The sequence below is a fragment of the Drosophila serrata genome, unplaced genomic scaffold (assembly GCF_035046125.1).
Source record: "Drosophila serrata isolate PLE 108 unplaced genomic scaffold, ASM3504612v1 contig_123, whole genome shotgun sequence".
NCBI lineage: Eukaryota > Metazoa > Arthropoda > Insecta > Diptera > Drosophilidae > Drosophila > Drosophila serrata.
This window is the reverse complement of record NW_028257021.1, coordinates 330,349-351,238: the sequence shown is the minus strand read 5'-3', so window position 1 is coordinate 351,238 and position 20,890 is coordinate 330,349. Positions and strand designations below refer to the sequence as shown.

At 45.2% G+C, this 20,890-nt stretch overlaps 1 protein-coding gene across 2 annotated transcripts in view; it reads right to left on the bottom strand.

The window, feature by feature from the left end:
• Window positions 1-1,184: 1,184 nt before the first annotated feature.
• The window catches only part of LOC110180486 (piezo-type mechanosensitive ion channel component-like), a 323,286-nt gene continuing 303,580 nt past the window's right edge, over window positions 1,185-20,890 (bottom strand). The window contains exons 7-8 of one of the 2 annotated variants that reach the window (XM_086825998.1): window positions 1,652-1,853; window positions 1,185-1,587 (exon numbers count right to left, since the gene is read on the bottom strand). In XM_086825998.1, coding sequence (XP_086682124.1) covers window positions 1,230-1,587; window positions 1,652-1,853 — 560 coding nt within the window. In that variant the 3' untranslated portion in view covers window positions 1,185-1,229. Of the gene's footprint in view, window positions 1,588-1,651; window positions 1,854-20,890 lie in introns of those variants that run through there. The other variant, XR_015270165.1, reaches the window with a different exon arrangement.

The window sequence follows — 20,890 nt, the reverse complement described above, 5'->3', positions numbered from 1 at the left end:
TATTCAATATTACTATCTAGGTTAAGCGACATTTTCGGTATTCATGTTGGGCTCTTATGTGTATGACTATTATCCTCTTTATCTTTGGCAGGTTGAAGGAGACAAGGCTGATTGGCCTGTAGCCGGAAAAGCAATATGTGCGTTAGTTTGATGCATGCCTTATATATGGCTTTAGGTGCCCCATAAATGGTTCATGTGCTCTTTAGCAAGGTTCATGCTTAGCCTTGCCATGTCCTTTATGTCTTCTATTGCTTTGCAGAATCTTTTGGAAAATGACAATGACACATTCCCATTTTTGACCGCCACTTTCGAGATGTCGCTCTGGTCTTTCTGGATGACCCCAGCTGATTCTGTGACCGATCACGCTTCGCCTTGTGAGGCTTTCTTAGCAATCTTGTTAAGTATGAAACGGGCTTTGCTAGCACTATTGCATAACTTTTGGTGTGTTATCGAATCTACTGAGCAAATCCACACCTTTTTAAGCTTTCATTTTATTTTGCCCGGCCTGGCAAGTGCAATTAGCTCATTGGGTTGTGAGGCGGCAAGGTTACTTACGACCCATTGTTGTCCGATCATGGCAAGGCTTTGAACAAACACAGCTGAACATATAACTCTCACCTGCGAACATAAAACTCAGCGGGTCACTTCACGTGACTCGGTCATTTTGCAGTCATACTAAGAATACTAGTTTATTTTTTCAGGGAACCACTCACTAACGTTTTATGTTTACCTCCATACACCTCTAGCCATGACTTATGATTAATTTTATCCGGGTTTTAGGGCGGGAGGAATTGAACCATTGCCTTAGCTAGACACTGTATTATCTTGGACGGAGCAAGCCTCTTTCCCGTTTTTCGGGAAAATAATTTATATTTATTAAACTAGTAACTGTTTGATCACGTTTGATTGTCCTTTAGACAAGTAGATTTCTCCTTCTTTACTTACCTTCAATAACTAACCCTAGAATGTTGCTAGACATTGTCATTTCTGTACATCTGTAATTTTATCGGAGGTGGTGTGGTGGGTAATGAATTGTTAAATCAGCTTTATTTCCACATACCGACCACAAAAACTAGTTCCTACTTACTTTTAATTTTGTAGCGCTGTACCACATCGTAAGAAATTCTTGAACCCTTTAAAAATGTAGACTTTCCTTGACCCCTTAATAGGTTGAACAAATCAAATAAATGCAATTATTACATTTATTAAAAATAATAAAACAGGTACATTTACGGATATCTACTATCGGATTCTGAGGAATGTTTGGAACTTTTATGATTATGATCCGTTTGACTTTGCCGCTTATTAAGCTGTGTGCTTGATGTATTCTCTGGAAAATCTTCTTTAAATCGTGTCCATTTTATAAGAGTCTCTGGAGATCTATATAAAAATATAAGCTTTCCATATAAGTCCTCTTCAAGCCGATACTCCTGTGTTTCACGTACTAAATATATGTCGTTGCACAACTTTAAAACTCGATCGACATATGGTAAATCTTCAAACATTATTCTTCTATGATTGTTTGTAATAAGAGATCGAATTATCTTAGAAACCACATAAACAGATGTAGTATAGATCCCAATTATCCTAATAAAAGAAATGAATTATAAAACAAACAATTTTTGACAACATAATTTCTTTTAAAACATACCCAGCTTTTTCTAAAAAACTCATCGCTGAAGGAAAAGATTTATCATTGAATATATATAGAACAACTCCATCTTTACAGTTACTAAGTGGTAGAAACGACAAAATATCAGAGTAAAAAGTATCATCGCAGTAATCATACATTTCCCACCATGCTCTATCATCGTCTTTCTTTTCTCGCAATATCATGGGACGCGTAAATTTTCCTAAAAAAAAAAGTATGAAGCTATTATGGCATGTTAACAAAATTTTTTATTTATATAATTTTTTGTCGGATATTTAATTCCATTGTTTGTTTCTACACAATCAATTAAAAAAAGAAGGAGGGTACTTTCAGGACTCGTAAGTTTTCATTTTCTGTCAGTCTGCAATTAGATCATATGCCTTCTCTAACCCTAATTTCTTATCATTATACCTGCAATGTATTATAATTTTATTCAGAAGTTTTCTTTTCCGGCCCTATAACGTATACATATAAATTGTTAGAATTTCATTATTTCATTTCCTTTGTTTCAAGTCAAGTATGGTATGGAGAGGGTGAAACTGTTTCGCATCGGCAAAAAGTTTAGTACCAATCTTTTCGGTAGTTGTTCGGCATTTTTTGAGAGCAATTGATACAGTTATACTTTTAAACTAAACACATGTTCAACACATGTTTGAAACTAAACGCATGTTCAACATGTGATGCTTGGTTTTTGATTAAAATTTGTCTCAAAACGATTGGTTTGTATTCTAACGTCGCACAGCAAACTGGAATACCTGTACAAGGAACTCGGATGATTCGATACAGATGGATCAATATCCGGTTCATGAAAGACATGGTGTCACCAGTGGTTATACCTATGATGTACCCATTGAGTCAGTCCAGAATAAAACTGGCAATCGAAATCGGATGACATCCACAAGAGCCCACCATATCGATCTAACAAAGTCTGGCGTTTATTAAACTGTGCCAGGAACATCGAGATCTCTCAGATAGACAAGGCGAGTTGGGGAGCTGTCCGATTTCGTCCCTTATGGCCTAGATATTTCTATAATATATATTTCTTCAAGGATCCCCTCTTCCTTAAAAATTAATATTATTGCCAAAAACCCGTTACTAAATACTATTAAAATATGCAAAGGAGCTATAAGAAAGAGCGAGTGGCAAGTGTTCGAGAACAGTCTGATTTAATGCAATTTGTATTCTTTTTCGTACCTTGCTCTAGAAAAAGTATTCCGTCAGAAATCTCCTAACGCAATCCAACTTTTTATTATTTTTAATATCGTGTCTCCGTACAGGCCTAACCAACTGATAGTTTTAAGACATTTGCCTCTCCCACTCTCTCACAGCTTTAAAACGGTGTGGTACCGTCTCCATATATTATTTTAATGTAAATTAGGATAATCAGAAATAGAAGATTAAGGGACTATAGTCACACTGACACTATCTTTCATCTTTCCAAGTGAACGGACGTGTTTTTTACTTGCGCTCTCGTTTTGTATTAAAGTTTGAATCTAGCCACCGGGGTTAACTTAAATTTTGTAATTTGTGTTTATAACTTCCCGTTCACTTCGCGTGTGCATGCAGCTATGCATTTTAACGAGTTTTCGTAAAACTTTTGATATGTTCTTGGCGCTGGACACCCAATTTAATAGCCTTACACTATTAAGTGAGTCTCCTAGACGCAAAAAAACTGCTATTGGTGGGCAGCATGTAGACGGACCCAAAATATCTGCAACGGGCTCTCAGCAGCAGCCTACCTCGGCACAGCCCTCGTCCTCAGCATTAATTCCAAGAGTGCTAAGACCGACCGGTAGAAAAGATTCGGTACCCGAATGTGCAGCGGGAGTGCCCGTACCGCCGATGATTTCTGTTTTGTCCCCTGGGGGGTCGAAAATATTGACCCCTCAAAGTCCCGTGTATAATGACATATCTGCCCAGGGTGTTAGGCCCGGAATACCGGGCGACAATGGCACGGCAGATAACCAATCTGCCTTGCCAAAAGCCCTTATAGCGGTTCCACCGACGAGACATATTTTTGTCTCGCGGCTCTCCCCTGATCAAACATCGGAAGATGTTCTCGCCTTTATACAAGGCAACACCATTGCCGAAAAAATTATGATAATGGTGGAAAAGTTTAAATTTTCTTACCCTAGGGATAGTTCGTCTTTCAAAATAAATGTCCCTAACGAGCTCTTTTACACTATTTGCTCTCCCAACTTCTGGCCAGAGTACATCGTTGTTAAGGAGTTCGAGGCGAAGGAAAAGAAAAAGCGGCCTGTAGGAATAACTCTTCCCAGGCCTGATGATACCACTGCGCCTTCTACGACTTCCAAAAAACTAACCTACTCCTAAGGTATTTCCTATCAGAATGCAGAAGGCTTACGTAGTAAGCTTCCTAACTTGTATTCTGATAGCCTTTCGTTTGCATCTCAGGTTATTGTGCTCACAGAAACCTGGTTAAAGCCGAATATTCTGAGCTCCGATATTTTTCCAGCTGTGTTCACAGTATATCGGCTAGATCGCCCTATCAGACGCGGGGGTGGAGTTCTCAGGTCAGAAATATTAAGCTTCGAGGAATGCAAATATGTTGAATTCCTCTGTGTGAATGTATCTTTAAAAGGTTTCTCCATTTTTATTACCTGTTCCTACATACCTCCACTGTTGGAACTTCTTATTTATTGGAATTACCTTTCCGCTATTCAGATGGTTTCCAGTAGACTTTTGGATAGAGACCAGTTGGTAGTTCTAGGTGATTTTAATATCCCTGGTGCTATTTGGTGCTCAAATAATTCCACCAATACTCTCCATATACCTACACAACATGACTTTATCGCTGGCTTGTTTGAAATTTCGCTGTCTCAAGTCAACCTTGTGCGAAATTCATTACAGCGCTTGCTCGATCTTTGCTTCGTCTCTGATCCTGCGAGAGTCAGTTTAGCAAGGGTGGCGCCTCTGACGCAGCCCGAAGATCCTTATCATCCAACTTTCGATGTGACTCTTGATATTGGGTGTGACGTATAGAATATTTCTGACCGTCCAGTCAATAAAGTCCTATGTTTTCGTAAGACGGACTTTGAACGGCTGAATAATTTTATAAACGAGTTCAATTGGTCCGATCTATACATGTGCACTGACATGGCAGTTGCCGTGGATATTTTTTACAGTGCCAGGAATTCATTTATTACTAAATGTGTTCCGTTATATTATCCGCCAAGCTCGAATAAACCGCCATGGTTTACTAAAGAGTTGAGCCGACATAAAAAAATAAAAAATTTAGGCTGTATGCTAAATTTAAATTCACCGGTTCTCAATCTGCCCTTTCATCATATTTATCAGCTCGGTCAAACTTTAACGTGCTGAACGCGCACTAGAGTACGAGGAAATTGACTACCGGCGTGCTGCCAGGTTGTTTGCTTGCATGTTTACTAAAGACTTTAATTTGGAAAGGCTATCTATGTTGGAGATTAGTGTGTACAAATTAATATAATTTGCACATAAGACTCTAGAAGGTTCATACAGTTTGAAGGAGGTTTTATAGTGGAGAAACACTAGTGGTATATAAGATCGAGTACTTCTACTTGGTACGTGGAAATTGACGTGTCTCAACAAGTCAGCAAGCCAGAATCTTTTCTAGCGCTCGATCTCAGCACTCTTGGAATTAATGCTGAGATCGAGGGCTGGGCCCAGGGAGGCAGCTGCTGAGAGCCCGTTGCAGGTAGTTGGGGTCCGTCTACATGTTGCCCACCAATAGCAGTTTTTTTGCGCTTAGAAGACTCATTTAATAGCGAATTAAATTGGGAGTCCAGCGCCAAGAATATTTCAAGAGTTTTACAAAAACTCGTCAAAATGTCCTTAAAAACATTTTTTGTTTGCCGCATGAAAGACATCTTTTCCCTTTCTACATCCCGACAGGCCTCACAGCAGTAACGCAGGCCGATGTTTTTTTTTTTACATCATCCACCGTCCGATCTGCAACACCAATACACTTGGCGTGCATGACGTTGTTGCGCTTGCTCGGCAGAAGATGCTTTTATTAGCGCCATCTGTTGGTCGATCAAATGTCAAAAGGCGGCTTGGGCAGTGTAGCAAGCGTTGGTCGGCTAGGGTACGAAAGATCGGGTGAGAGAGTAACAGAAGCAGTTTTCAACGGTCTCCCCTTTTCCCCCACTTTCACATTGGATTACCGCCACTTTTCTAGCGTCATCTTCCAGCATTCAATTTTTGGCTGCTGAAGTGTAGTGTCGCCTATCTTTTTCGACTGGTGAGGAGATTTTCGATTCAAAGTATTCGCGAGTGTTTAAAGTGCCGAGAATACAATTTTGGTTATTGGCCACCGAGCCGCGAACAGAAGGTGAGCGTATAGAAGGGGGGAAAGCATAGGCAGCTTGAATTTATTTGAGAATTTTATAGGCTGCAGTTTGTACCGCAGCTTCTTGGATCATTTAAACGCCTGGAGCTAAATTCCTGGACGAGAACATCCCCGTGGCACCGGGCAGCGGAGCAGGATAAAATGTTCTTTTAAATTTATGTGGTTAAAGGAATAATTTGTTGCCGATTGCTGTAAATCGACCTTTGTTCCCCCTTTGAGAGCAGCTCTAGAGAGCACAACTAAGCAAGAGATTCGTTAGCAGCCGTACGAGCTTTTATGCCAGAGTCGGCGTAGGCGTAGATTTCGGCAAAGCATTACAATCAGTGTAATGTAATTTGTTTGGGCGTTTTGAACTCGCCGCCGCGATGCGATCCCGGCCAATGTATGGTTAATTTGAGCCCCATGCCCCATCGCGACGGATAATTATGGAAAAAGGGAATTTTCGAGCCCCGAATTAAGTCCGGCATTAGGATAAAATGTGGAAAATTTAGTGTAAGAAAGAATAGTTATAAGTTAGGTTAATCTACGGAATAGTTGCGGAGAGTCGATTTTGTGATGTTCGTGCGTTTCTAGGCAGAGTTTTAAAGCTATCTGAATGAAACTTTGCTGTTAGCCATCAATATACTCTCACTTATAAAGAGCTGGCGGCCGAAGGACCTGAGGAGCCCAGGGAGCCGTACGCTCGGGAGAGCGTCTGCGCCAAGTGCTCTTAGACCGCCCCTGGCGGCAAGCCTGGAGTAAGCATGGCCTAACATACTGATGCCGCAGGGAGGAAGGACCGGGCAGTCCAGACGGAGCCGTCGCGAAGGGTCAGCCAGCCGACAGACGCGGGTGCGAGTAGCGAAGTCGCAAGGCGGATGCGAGACTCACAAATCTAGGCTACAGCCCCTACAGCTTCGGCGATGGGTATTCGGAATGCCCAACGAGCTCGTCAAGCAAAGTCTCGGACAACAGGGTACGGGACAGGGAACGCGGCAGGACCAACAAGACCACTAGACCCCGTGCCAGCGAACGGTGGGGACTCGTGGAGCACCGTGGTCAGAAGGAAGAAGCAGACCGGCACAGCTCGCCCCGACGCGGCGATAGTAGAGGCACCGGGGAAAAGTTACAAAGAGGTCCTGGCGCTGGTCACTATAAGGGAGGTCAGCAAGTTGACCAACCTCGGAGGGTCAGTCAGCAAGGTGGGTAGGACGGCCAGGGGCAACTTGCTCCTGGAGGTAGCCAGAGCGAGTCACGAGAGTGCCGAGTCCATGAAGGAGAGCATCTCTCAGGTCCTCGGCGACGCGGCCGAAGTGCGAGCGCTGACGGAAGAGACGAAGGTCTGCGTCTTCGAGATTCGCAACCTTGACGCGATCACGACAGAGAGCGAGATCCGCACAGCCTTCTCAGACCAATACAAGCTGAGTGAAGGTGCAGTGAGGATCCGAAGCCTCCGCCCCGGGTATGGGGAAACTAAAACGGCGGTCCTCAGCCTGCTTAGCTCTATGGCGTCGGAGGTTAGGCGGCGAGGCGAGGTCCGCATAGGATGGACCCGGTGTAGAGTCCGTGAACACGCGCTGCTTTAGATGCCTGGAACTCGGGCACATCGCCATCAGGTGTAAGAGCCTGGTGGACAAAAGCGGTTGCTGCCTCAAGTGTGGCGAAGCAGGCCACAAGGCTGCTGTCTGCACTTCCGGCAGAGGAGTCGGCCCTGGAGAGGCTAACCACCAGCCGAAAGAAAAAGGGCAGAAAAGGGATTCCGGGCACAAATGGCGGGCTCGTCCGTTCAAGACCCGAATGCAGATGATCCAGCTCAACCTAAACCACTGTACGGCTGCGCAGGACCTGCTGACGCAGACTGTGCGCGAGGTAGGGGCGGATGTGGCCATAATCAGCGAGCCCTACAGGGTTAGAGAGGGAGGAGAGTGTACCAAGGACCGCTCTGGCAAGGCGGCCTTGTGGCTCTGTGGCGACGGCCTAGCCTCCCGCTGAACACGTTCAGCAGGATCCTTGAGGACCTCAGCAGTGACCTACGTGGAAGGGCCAACGTCATAGTCGGAGGCGACTTCAATGCTTGGGCCCAGGAGTGGGGATCGGCCAGAGGACGCGTGGTGCTGAAGGCTTTGGCAGCGACTGACGTCATCCTCCGAAATAACGGGGGGCGGCACACGTTTGTCAGAACGGGACCCGCCTCTGTCATCGACCTCACATTTACAAGCAGAGCAATCTCCAACTCTGCCAAATGGGAGGTTAGCGATGTTTACACCGGGAGCGACCACGAGGCAATCTTGTGCTCCGTCGGAGTACCTGAGGTATGTACCCGTTCGGCTCTGCGGCCCGCAAAAGCATACCGGCCGGACACGCTGTGCATCCGGACTTTTACTAATGCGTTGGAAGGCATGGAAACAGGTAAGCCGGGTGGAGCCGAAGGGACAGTAAATCATGTGGCAGTAGCGCTGGAGGATGCCTGCGACCTGAGCATGCGGCTGAGAGGGTCGTTTCGGGGAAGTTGCAGGCCTGTATTCTGGTTGAGCGACGAGATTGCCGATCTAAGATCCACCTGCCATCGAGCCCGCAGGCACCTGACTCGTGCGCACGGCTCTCCGCGAGCTCTTGAGTGTAGCGAGGCCTTTAAAATTGCGAGAAGGCCCTCAAGGTGGCCATAAGAGGCGCAAAGAGGGACCGATTCCTGCAGCTCTGCGACGAGGCGGAGGACGACCCCTGAGGCGGAGTGTACCGGATGGTGGTCAAGGGCCTGAGAGCTGGCAGCACAGCTCCTTCGGACCCCGAGGAGCTGGATGGCATCGTGCGAGCGCTGTTCCCGAGTGGAGCTCCGGTGACCGTGGAGCCGAGCGTGGACCGCCACCCCAATGTCGCCTGCGAAGTCTCGGAAGAGGAGGTGATCCGGTTGGGAAGGAGCGTGCACCACAAGAAGGCGCCGGGCCGGATGCCATACCCAACAGGGCCCTGAAAATAGCTATAGCACTCCACCCGAGGGAGTTCGCCTCATTGTACTCCAAGTGCCTGGAGGAGGGAATCTTTCCGGAGAGGTGGAAAAGGCAGAAGCTGCTGCTGCTCTCCAAGCCGGGAAAGCCACCGGGTGAGCCATCCTCCTACAGGCCAATCTGCCTGACCGACACCGCTGGCAAGGTGTTCGAGAAGATCGTGGCAGCCAGACTAATTGCGGCCATCGAGGAGTCCGGAGGTCTCTCCCCGAGCCAGTTCGGTTTCCGGAAAGGGAGGTCCACGCTCGATGCCATTGAGTTGGTCAAGGACATAGCTGGCTCGGCCATCGCGGGTACGATGTGGAAAGGCGGCTCCAAGAGCTACTGTCTCGTGGTGACGCTGGACATAAGGAACGCCTTCAACACCGCGGACTGGAACCGAACCTTGGAGTCCCTCGTCGCCCTGAATATCCCAGGGCACCTACTAAAAGTAGTAAGGAGCTACTTTAGTGAGAGAGTTCTCTCAGTGGCGTCAGCTATGGGTTCCAGAGCATACGAAGTCTCAGCCGGAGTCCCCCAGGGCTCTGTTTTGGGACCCCTGCTCTGGAACACCATGTACGACGGAGTTCTGCGACTCCCTATGCCCAGTGGCACTACTAATGTCGGCTCTTAGAGTGCTTGAGAGTGGTAGAAGGGAGCGGACGGGCTAAGAGGCCTACAATTGTACGAAACATTGCTTTGCCGTAACGCACAATATGGGTCCTTGCCCCGTTCCTAGTTATAAGCATTTATTTAACTTTAGGTGTTTTTTCTAATTTTAAATAACATGAATAAAGTCGAATATAAATATAAAAAAACAAAAAAACATACCTTGTAAATAGCTAGCTGAGTGCTAATCCAAATTCCACTAAAAGATATTGTCAAGAACGTTGAACTTGACGAAACGTTACCTTCGGATACCAATAAAATTGTCATTCATGCACACAAAACGCCTGCTGGAGAACATATCAGGAGATATGATGCTCCAACTATAGACGAAGTGGCAATTGTCATCGTCGGGGATCAGTTCCAACCTCGAGATATTATTCTCCATCGACGAAACGATCGATTGGTAAACGTCGCAGAAACTCACCGTTGTTACGATGCTTTGCAGTATCCACTCATCTTCTGGGATGGTACCGATGGATACCATTTCAATGTGAGGATGGTAGATCCTCATACCGATTAATGGTTCGGAGGACCGGTGACAATCATATATTGAAATGTCGTCAGTTGTTTCATTAGTACATTGTCGATATGTATGCAAAAATTGAACAGAACGTTTGCTGTTCCTCCGATTGAATCAGACGAAACTTCGGTCCGAGGAATATATCCATTTGCGGGATGCTGTGATGAATGACCGTAATACAACCAACGTTGGAAAGCTCACGATTTTGCCATCCTCATACATAGGTAGTCCACGCCACCTTCACATGCAATCCAGCTTGGGACGAGATAGTAAAGCTGTTGTTGAGTTTTTGGATCTGTGTGGTGCTGGATGTATTCAGTAGAATGGCAGAAGAGAGGATTGCCGCATACGCACATACTGATTTGGCTGTATGATAAAATTACTCCAGACGAAATTGACAATGTGATATGCGCTGAGATTTCATGGGCAGAGATTGATAAGGATTTGCATGAAGTTGTCATTAAGAACATGATCCATGGCCCATGTGGTGTGCCGATTATCATGCTCCGGAATATAAATATAATAATAGATAAGTGGTCCTTTCAAAGGTGAAGAAGGTCCTAGGATTCCTCTGATCCCGACTGATACACCGTTCCAGTTCATGAGATTGCAGTTTCCCATTCGTTTGGCGTTCGCAATGACCATTAATAAAGCTCAAGGTCAATCTCTGGACTTGTGTGGTCTAGATTTGGATGCAGATTGTTTTTCACACGAACAATTATATGTTAAGTGTTCCCGTGTCGTAAAACCAATGGAGAAACGAAGTTTACCAGCAATTATTTCAGAAATAAATGAATTTGAAAATTATTCTTTTTTGTCAGACTTATTTCTTATGCGTGCAACCACAATATGCCACAGAGAAACGTGGCAGGGTACAGCTAGAATATATATATATATATATCATATAGGACGTTGATGTACTACTGTCAGTACACTCAAGTGGCCCGTATGACGCCAGGCACGTGCCTGTTTGGGTTAGGTGTTAGTGGGCGCGATGGAAAACATAGTAGAGAATACGAGGAATTTGACTACCGGCGTCCTGCAGGTTATTTTCTTGCATGTTTCCAAAGTGTGTTAGTATTAAAGATTTTTCTTTTTTTTCTTCGATCTCCTCAACAACAACGTACTCCGGGCAGAAGTTGGTAGAGCAAATAGTGTTAAAGAGTTCGTTGGGGACATTTATTTTAAAAGACAATATATCCCTAGCCTAAGAAAATAAATATTTTTCCACCTTAATCTTTATTTTATCGGCTCTGGTGTTGCCTTGAGCCATTGTCGGCCGGTTTTCCGAGCCTAACACCCTGGGCAGATATATCGGTACTTGTGGGACTTTGAGGGGTTCGGGTACGGGCACTTCCGCTGCACATTTGGGTACCGAATCTTTCCTAGCGCTCGATCTCAGCACTCTTGGAATTAATCCTTAAGTGGAGGGCTGTGCCGAGGGGGGGTGCTGCTGAGAGCCCGTTGGCTGTAGTTGGGGTCCGTCTACATGCTGCCCACAAATAGCAGTCATTCAGCGCCAAGAACATTTCAAGAGTTTTACGAAAACTTGCCCTTACAGCCGTTTTTAGTTTGTCGCATGAAAGAGATAATCTATCTTTCTACATCGCGACAGGCTTCGCAGCAGTAACGCAGGCCGATGTTTTTTTTTCACATCTTCCACCATCCGAGCTGCAACACCAATATACTTGGCGTGCATCACGTTGTCGCACAGCCAGCAGCCGATTGTAAGGTCACCTGCAGAAATTGCCCTTTTGCAGGTTTTGGAGAAACAGACAATATTTCCGGACATTATTAAGTCTTACCACTGTAATTGTACTTAAGAAAAGAGAGAAAAAAAAACAGAGCTATAAAGGTAAGAAGTGAAGAGTCACAGTGAGAGCGATAGAGCGTGGGAGATCAGATAAGATAAGAAATGCAGTGGCACAGCGAAAATGAGAAAGCGGGAGAGCGGGAGCGCGTGGGAGATAAATAACTAAAACGTTTAGCTGTTGCGACGGCGCAAACAAAAGCTAAACAAAGAAGGCACAAAAACGAATGCAAATTATGCAAAAGCTAGCACTAGCAGCACAACTTAGCACACGCAAAGTGAACGGGAAGTTTTTGAAACAAAAGAGAACATTTCAGTTACCCCCGGTGGTTATTTCCTAACTTTAACTAAAAACGGGAGCGTAAGAAAAAAACACGAAAGATGAAATGTTCAACCTGATGTTATAATAGGGATCTGGACCAAGGATTCGGTTGCCTCGGATTTATCCCATTTCCTGCCGTTGTCGGTTATGCCCAGCTTGACTGCATGCGCAGCAGCCGTGCTGTAACCTGTGAGAATTCCACAAACTGACTCCTCAGATTCCTCCCTTTGCAAGTTCCTCCGGTCTCGCTGCCATCTTAGCGTCTGTTCAGTACATGCCCGCTTCAACTCCTCCCTCCATCTTGGAGCCGTCTAAGTATAAGTTGAAATATTGAGCATGGTCATGCGCCGTTTTACAGCCTTCGGGACCCAGGAATGTCTTTATTTTGACATCCAGGAAAGTTCTAAGTATCATGTAGAAATCTTCCTTTGCAAGAATGTCTGTGGTCTCGTTGTTATCAATGCCCTCGTGGCTGGAAACCCTATAGATCTACACTTACGTTGTCGTGCTTAAAACATCTAGTGCCTCCCTCATGGATCTAATAGCCGGTTAGCTGTCTACGAACGGGTTTACCGCCTCAGTGTATATGACGCGGCCAATTGAACTGGCCCGAATCCTCGGAGCGAAAGGATTTTTCTTATGTTTTCGGGGTCAGCCTGGTTATGCTTATTTTGGGGGGGATCTATAGCAGTACCTTGTATCTCTTGGCAAAGGACATTAGGTCCGCTTTGTCCGCGTTGATACTGAGTCCTACCTTGCCTGTTGATTCCATAATCGAGCTAAGGACCGATAGTCAGCATATGCTTTTATCTTCGGGCTTTACTCTCAAAACTCTTGATAACATCGTCGACCACTAGTTTTCATAGAAGGTGGCGATAGTATTGCACCTTGCGGCATACCTCTGTACGCTCCTTTTCCTATGGAAGCGGTGTCCTAATCAGATTGTACCCTCCTACAAATTAATAGATTTCTTATCCAGAAGTTCCTTTCGGGGTCGATCCAAGGCGGTCAAATATTGCGTTTGTGCTTACGTTGTTGAATGTCCCGGATTTGTCTGTTTGAGTGACGGTTGGTTGGCAATAGTCTTCCCCATATTTTTTGATGTATAGATCCAGATCTTTTTTGTTCTTGACATCGGTCATGATGGGTGGTACGCGTCAATTACTTCTTTGGAAAGGGTCTCCAAGGTCCTTTCTTTATCTTTCTCGGATTTTACGGTATCCGGATAAGTCCCGGGTCTAATTGCGGTTGTTTTTTTGAACTTTCCCTAATTAGTATTCCTTGGTTTTCGAAGGACGGTTAGTTTTGGAGAGTGGTCGAATTCGTATTGGAATAGTATGTACTTGTGGTCTGAAAATGATGATCTCTCGAGGATTTTTCATTCTGATACCATAGCACTTTGTCCCTAGTTTTATTACTAGCACGTCTAACGATGTTAAACCTACGAAACTGTCTTCTATTAGGCTGCTAAGTTATTTTAGTGGAGCTCACCTGTCGGGTGCCATATAGCAGGAAGCTACCATAAGGCGCTTCTTCTTGCTTTCTAGCATGACCACAGTCAGGTCATCAGACCTGTAATAAAAAACCAGGCTAGCGTAAAGGTCGTTCCCTACGAGTATGGCAGTAACGTTCCTGCTCACCCTCGGTGAGTAAAATGCAATGTAGTTTGAAGACTGTAGTTCGGTAACGGCGTTGCCAGAGGCAATCCATGGCTCTTTGACTAAAGTTACGTCCGCGCCCCTTGCTCCATGTCAAAGAGGAGTACCGCCGAAGCGATCATGCTCTTCTGGAGATTGAGATGCAGCACCCTGAGGGGCATGAGTACCGGGCTCAACACCGCTCGACGTGCTGACTAATAACTTCAGGTCACCCCCGTCTCAAACTCGTCTAGCGTTAGTTTTCGCGCCTCGGTAATCTCAATATTCTCATCGCTTCTGCCGATGAGTACCCCGATCAAGAGTCGTTTGGTGACCTCATTGGCCTTCACGATTATCGTTTTTGGTTTTTTAAGGGGGATCTGCTTTCTTGGAGAGTCCTTTATGGCACTTTTGGCGGAGCGTAGCCATTTGGTGATAAGCATTTCTGTCACCTTATTGGCGAAACCGCGCATTGAGGTCATGCTGGGAAGTATGGAATCTTGTTTGGATGCAAAGGGCAGCCTTATACTGCGCCTTTGGCTTCTTCCTCTCTCTTAAAGTCTTCTGCCGGTCCTTACTCGAGGAGTTGCTACCTGGTTTAGGCGAGCGAAGAAGGCCTTCTTCTCTTCCTTCGAAAGCTGCACGCTCTTTAGGTCTGAGTGTGGCAGTAACGTTATGTGATGTGACCTGCTCTCGACAAATCGGAGCTGTGAGCTTGGGCGACACGCAGAGAGGATTTCTCCCCTCCGTGCCCGCCAGTGGTAACAGTCACGCCTTTGCTAGACACCGCATAACCCCGGACAGAGCATGCGGCAATGCATTACCCGTTGTTTGAGATAATACAATGCCCATTGCCCAGCCGGCGCCAAAGAAAGTAACAGTTTTTGTTTGTTTAATAAACTATTGAAAGAATCATCGTGCTTCAGGGTGTACACGAATCATTCATTAGCACGGAAACAAGTCAACGGAGACACTGATGCATACCAGAGATCCACCCCGGTGCCGGATTTCAGCACTACAAATATACTGGCTCAAAATTCGATGGCTATGCTACTTACACCCCAAAATATACGGTTGCGATGTTTTAACACCGTGAGTAGGGCACAGACAATGCACAATAATATGAAGTGAAAAGAGGCCCACTCAAAACTCAGTTGGGACTAAATATGTTGGTGTTGTTTTTTTTTACCACATACAATTGTGTTTATGTGTTTCTGTATATGCCGTTGCCGCTCACGTGTCTTAAAGGTTACATAAGCAGAAGCTACTACTCATATCATTCTTAGACGCGGTGCTTTGAGACGCGAGTCTACACTCATTGCGATCGATTGGTAAACGTCGCAGAAACTCACCGTTGTTACGATGCTTTGCAGTATCCACTCATCTTCTGGGATGGTACCGATGGATACCATTTCAATGTGAGGATGGTAGATCCTCATACCGATTAATGGTTCGGAGGACCGGTGACAATCATATATTGAAATGTCGTCAGTTGTTTCATTAGTACATTGTCGATATGTATGCAAAAATTGAACAGAACGTTTGCTGTTCCTCCGATTGAATCAGACGAAACTTCGGTCCGAGGAATATATCCATTTGCGGGATGCTGTGATGAATGACCGTAATACAACCAACGTTGGAAAGCTCACGATTTTGCCATCCTCATACATAGGTAGTCCACGCCACCTTCACATGCAATCCAGCTTGGGACGAGATAGTAAAGCTGTTGTTGAGTTTTTGGATCTGTGTGGTGCTGGATGTATTCAGTAGAATGGCAGAAGAGAGGATTGCCGCATACGCACATACTGATTTGGCTGTATGATAAAATTACTCCAGACGAAATTGACAATGTGATATGCGCTGAGATTTCATGGGCAGAGATTGATAAGGATTTGCATGAAGTTGTCATTAAGAACATGATCCATGGCCCATGTGGTGTGCCGATTATCATGCTCCGGAATATAAATATAATAATAGATAAGTGGTCCTTTCAAAGGTGAAGAAGGTCCTAGGATTCCTCTGATCCCGACTGATACACCGTTCCAGTTCATGAGATTGCAGTTTCCCATTCGTTTGGCGTTCGCAATGACCATTAATAAAGCTCAAGGTCAATCTCTGGACTTGTGTGGTCTAGATTTGGATGCAGATTGTTTTTCACACGAACAATTATATGTTAAGTGTTCCCGTGTCGTAAAACCAATGGAGAAACGAAGTTTACCAGCAATTATTTCAGAAATAAATGAATTTGAAAATTATTCTTTTTTGTCAGACTTATTTCTTATGCGTGCAACCACAATATGCCACAGAGAAACGTGGCAGGGTACAGCTAGAATATATATATATATATATCATATAGGACGTTGATGTACTACTGTCAGTACACTCAAGTGGCCCGTATGACGCCAGGCACGTGCCTGTTTGGGTTAGGTGTTAGTGGGCGCGATGGAAAACATAGTAGATAATACGAGGAATTTGACTACCGGCGTCCTGCAGGTTATTTTCTTGCATGTTTCCAAAGTGTGTTAGTATTAAAGATTTTTCTTTTTTTTCTTCGATCTCCTCAACAACAACGTACTCCGGGCAGAAGTTGGTAGAGCAAATAGTGTTAAAGAGTTCGTTGGGGACATTTATTTTAAAAGACAATATATCCCTAGCCTAAGAAAATAAATATTTTTCCACCTTAATCTTTATTTTATCGGCTCTGGTGTTGCCTTGAGCCATTGTCGGCCGGTTTTCCGAGCCTAACACCCTGGGCAGATATATCGGTACTTGTGGGACTTTGAGGGGTTCGGGTACGGGCACTTCCGCTGCACATTTGGGTACCGAATCTTTCCTAGCGCTCGATCTCAGCACTCTTGGAATTAATCCTTAAGTGGAGGGCTGTGCCGAGGGGGGGTGCTGCTGAGAGCCCGTTGGCTGTAGTTGGGGTCCGTCTACATGCTGCCCACAAATAGCAGTCATTCAGCGCCAAGAACATTTCAAGAGTTTTACGAAAACTTGCCCTTACAGCCGTTTTTAGTTTGTCGCATGAAAGAGATAATCTATCTTTCTACATCGCGACAGGCCTCGCAGCAGTAACGCAGGCCGATGTTTTTTTTTCACATCTTCCACCATCCGAGCTGCAACACCAATATACTTGGCGTGCATCACGTTGTCGCACAGCCAGCAGCCGATTGTAAGGTCACCTGCAGAAATTGCCCTTTTGCAGGTTTTGGAGAAACAGACAATATTTCCGGACATTATTAAGTCTTACCACTGTAATTGTACTTAAGAAAAGAGAGAAAAAAAAACAGAGCTATAAAGGTAAGAAGTGAAGAGTCACAGTGAGAGCGATAGAGCGTGGGAGATCAGATAAGATAAGAAATGCAGTGGCACAGCGAAAATGAGAAAGCGGGAGAGCGGGAGCGCGTGGGAGATAAATAACTAAAACGTTTAGCTGTTGCGACGGCGCAAACAAAAGCTAAACAAAGAAGGCACAAAAACGAATGCAAATTATGCAAAAGCTAGCACTAGCAGCACAACTTAGCACACGCAAAGTGAACGGGAAGTTTTTGAAACAAAAGAGAACATTTCAGTTACCCCCGGTGGTTATTTCCTAACTTTAACTAAAAACGGGAGCGTAAGAAAAAAACACGAAAGATGAAATGTTCAACCTGATGTTATAATAGGGATCTGGACCAAGGATTCGGTTGCCTCGGATTTATCCCATTTCCTGCCGTTGTCGGTTATGCCCAGCTTGACTGCATGCGCAGCAGCCGTGCTGTAACCTGTGAGAATTCCACAAACGGTCTGACATTTTTTCATTCCTCACTGACTCCTCAGATTCCTCCCTTTGCAAGTTCCTCCGGTCTCGCTGCCATCTTAGCGTCTGTTCAGTACATGCCCGCTTCAACTCCTCCCTCCATCTTGGAGCCGTCTAAGTATAAGTTGAAATATTGAGCATGGTCATGCGCCGTTTTACAGCCTTCGGGACCCAGGAATGTCTTTATTTTGACATCCAGGAAAGTTCTAAGTATCATGTAGAAATCTTCCTTTGCAAGAATGTCTGTGGTCTCGTTGTTATCAATGCCCTCGTGGCTGGAAACCCTATAGATCTACACTTACGTTGTCGTGCTTAAAACATCTAGTGCCTCCCTCATGGATCTAATAGCCGGTTAGCTGTCTACGAACGGGTTTACCGCCTCAGTGTATATGACGCGGCCAATTGAACTGGCCCGAATCCTCGGAGCGAAAGGATTTTTCTTATGTTTTCGGGGTCAGCCTGGTTATGCTTATTTTGGGGGGGGATCTATAGCAGTACCTTGTATCTCTTGGCAAAGGATATTAGGTCCGCTTTGTCCGCGTTGATACTGAGTCCTACCTTGCCTGTTGATTCCATAATCGAGCTAAGGACCGATAGTCAGCATATGCTTTTATCTTCGGGCTTTACTCTCAAAACTCTTGATAACATCGTCGACCACTAGTTTCCATAGAAGGTGGCGATAGTATTGCACCTTGCGGCATACCTCTGTACGCTCCTTTTCCTATGGAAGCGGTGTCCTAATCAGATTGTACCCTCCTACAAATGTCAAATATGGCGTTTGTGCTTACGTTGTTGAATGTCCCGGATTTGTCTACAAAGACTTCGAGCGCATATTTCTTATTGTGCAGGGCTTTCTCAATGGTGGCTACTATCGGGAGCAAAGCCGTCTCCACCGATTTCCATTTTTTGTAGGAGTGACGGTTGGTTGGCAATAGTCTTCCCCATATTTTTTGATGTATAGATCCAGATCTTTTTTGTTCTTGACATCGGTCATGATGGGTGGTACGCGTCAATTACTTCTTTGGAAAGGGTCTCCAAGGTCCTTTCTTTATCTTTCTCGGATTTTACGGTATCCGGATAAGTCCCGGGTCTAATTGCGGTTGTTTTTTTGAACTTTCCCTAATTAGTATTCCTTGGTTTTCGAAGGACGGTTAGTTTTGGAGAGTGGTCGAATTCGTATTGGAATAGTATGTACTTGTGGTCTGAAAATGATGATCTCTCGAGGATTTTTCATTCTGATACCATAGCACTTTGTCCCTAGTTTTATTACTAGCACGTCTAACGATGTTAAACCTACGAAACTGTCTTCTATTAGGCTGCTAAGTTATTTTAGTGGAGCTCACCTGTCGGGTGCCATATAGCAGGAAGCTACCATAAGGCGCTTCTTCTTGCTTTCTAGCATGACCACAGTCAGGTCATTAGACCTGTAATAAAAAACCAGGCTAGCGTAAAGGTCGTTCCCTACGAGTATGGCAGTAACGTTCCTGCTCACCCTCGGTGAGTAAAATGCAATGTAGTTTGAAGACTGTAGTTCGGTAACGGCGTTGCCAGAGGCAATCCATGGCTCTTTGACTAAAGTTACGTCCGCGCCCCTTGCTCCATGTCAAAGAGGAGTACCGCCGAAGCGATCATGCTCTTCTGGAGATTGAGATGCAGCACCCTGAGGGGCATGAGTACCGGGCTCAACACCGCTCGACGTGCTGACTAATAACTTCAGGTCACCCCCGTCTCAAACTCGTCTAGCGTTAGTTTTCGCGCCTCGGTAATCTCAATATTCTCATCGCTTCTGCCGATGAGTACCCCGATCAAGAGTCGTTTGGTGACCTCATTGGCCTTCACGATTATCGTTTTTGGTTTTTTAAGGGGGATCTGCTTTCTTGGAGAGTCCTTTATGGCACTTTTGGCGGAGCGTAGCCATTTGGTGATAAGCATTTCTGTCACCTTATTGGCGAAACCGCGCATTGAGGTCATGCTGGGAAGTATGGAATCTTGTTTGGATGCAAAGGGCAGCCTTATACTGCGCCTTTGGCTTCTTCCTCTCTCTTAAAGTCTTCTGCCGGTCCTTATTCGAGGAGTTGCTACCTGGTTTAGGCGAGCGAAGAAGGCCTTCTTCTCTTCCTTCGAAAGCTGCACGCTCTTTAGGTCTGAGTGTGGCAGTAACGTTATGTGATGTGACCTGCTCTCGACAAATCGGAGCTATGAGCTTGGGCGACACGCAGAGAGGATTTCTCCCCTCCGTGCCCGCCAGTGGTAACAGTCACGCCTTTGCTAGACACCGCATAACCCCGGACAGAGCATGCGGCAATGCATTACCCGTTGTTTGAGATAATACAATGCCCATTGCCCAGCCGGCGCCAAAGAAAGTAACAGTTTTTGTTTGTTTAATAAACTATTGAAAGAATCATCGTGCTTCAGGGTGTACACGAATCATTCATTAGCACGGAAACAAGTCAACGGAGACACTGATGCATACCAGAGATCCACCCCGGTGCCGGATTTCAGCACTACAAATATACTGGCTCAAAATTCGATGGCTATGCTACTTACACCCCAAAATATACGGTTGCGATGTTTTAACACCGTGAGTAGGGCACAGACAATGCACAATAATATGAAGTGAAAAGAGGCCCACTCAAAACTCAGTTGGGACTAAATATGTTGGTGTTGTTTTTTTTTACCACATACAATTGTGTTTATGTGTTTCTGTATATGCCGTTGCCGCTCACGTGTCTTAAAGGTTACATAAGCAGAAGCTACTACTCATATCATTCTTAGACGCGGTGCTTTGAGACGCGAGTCTACACTCATTGCGATCGATTGGTAAACGTCGCAGAAACTCACCGTTGTTACGATGCTTTGCAGTATCCACTCATCTTCTGGGATGGTACCGATGGATACCATTTCAATGTGAGGATGGTAGATCCTCATACCGATTAATGGTTCGGAGGACCGGTGACAATCATATATTGAAATGTCGTCAGTTGTTTCATTAGTACATTGTCGATATGTATGCAAAAATTGAACAGAACGTTTGCTGTTCCTCCGATTGAATCAGACGAAACTTCGGTCCGAGGAATATATCCATTTGCGGGATGCTGTGATGAATGACCGTAATACAACCAACGTTGGAAAGCTCACGATTTTGCCATCCTCATACATAGGTAG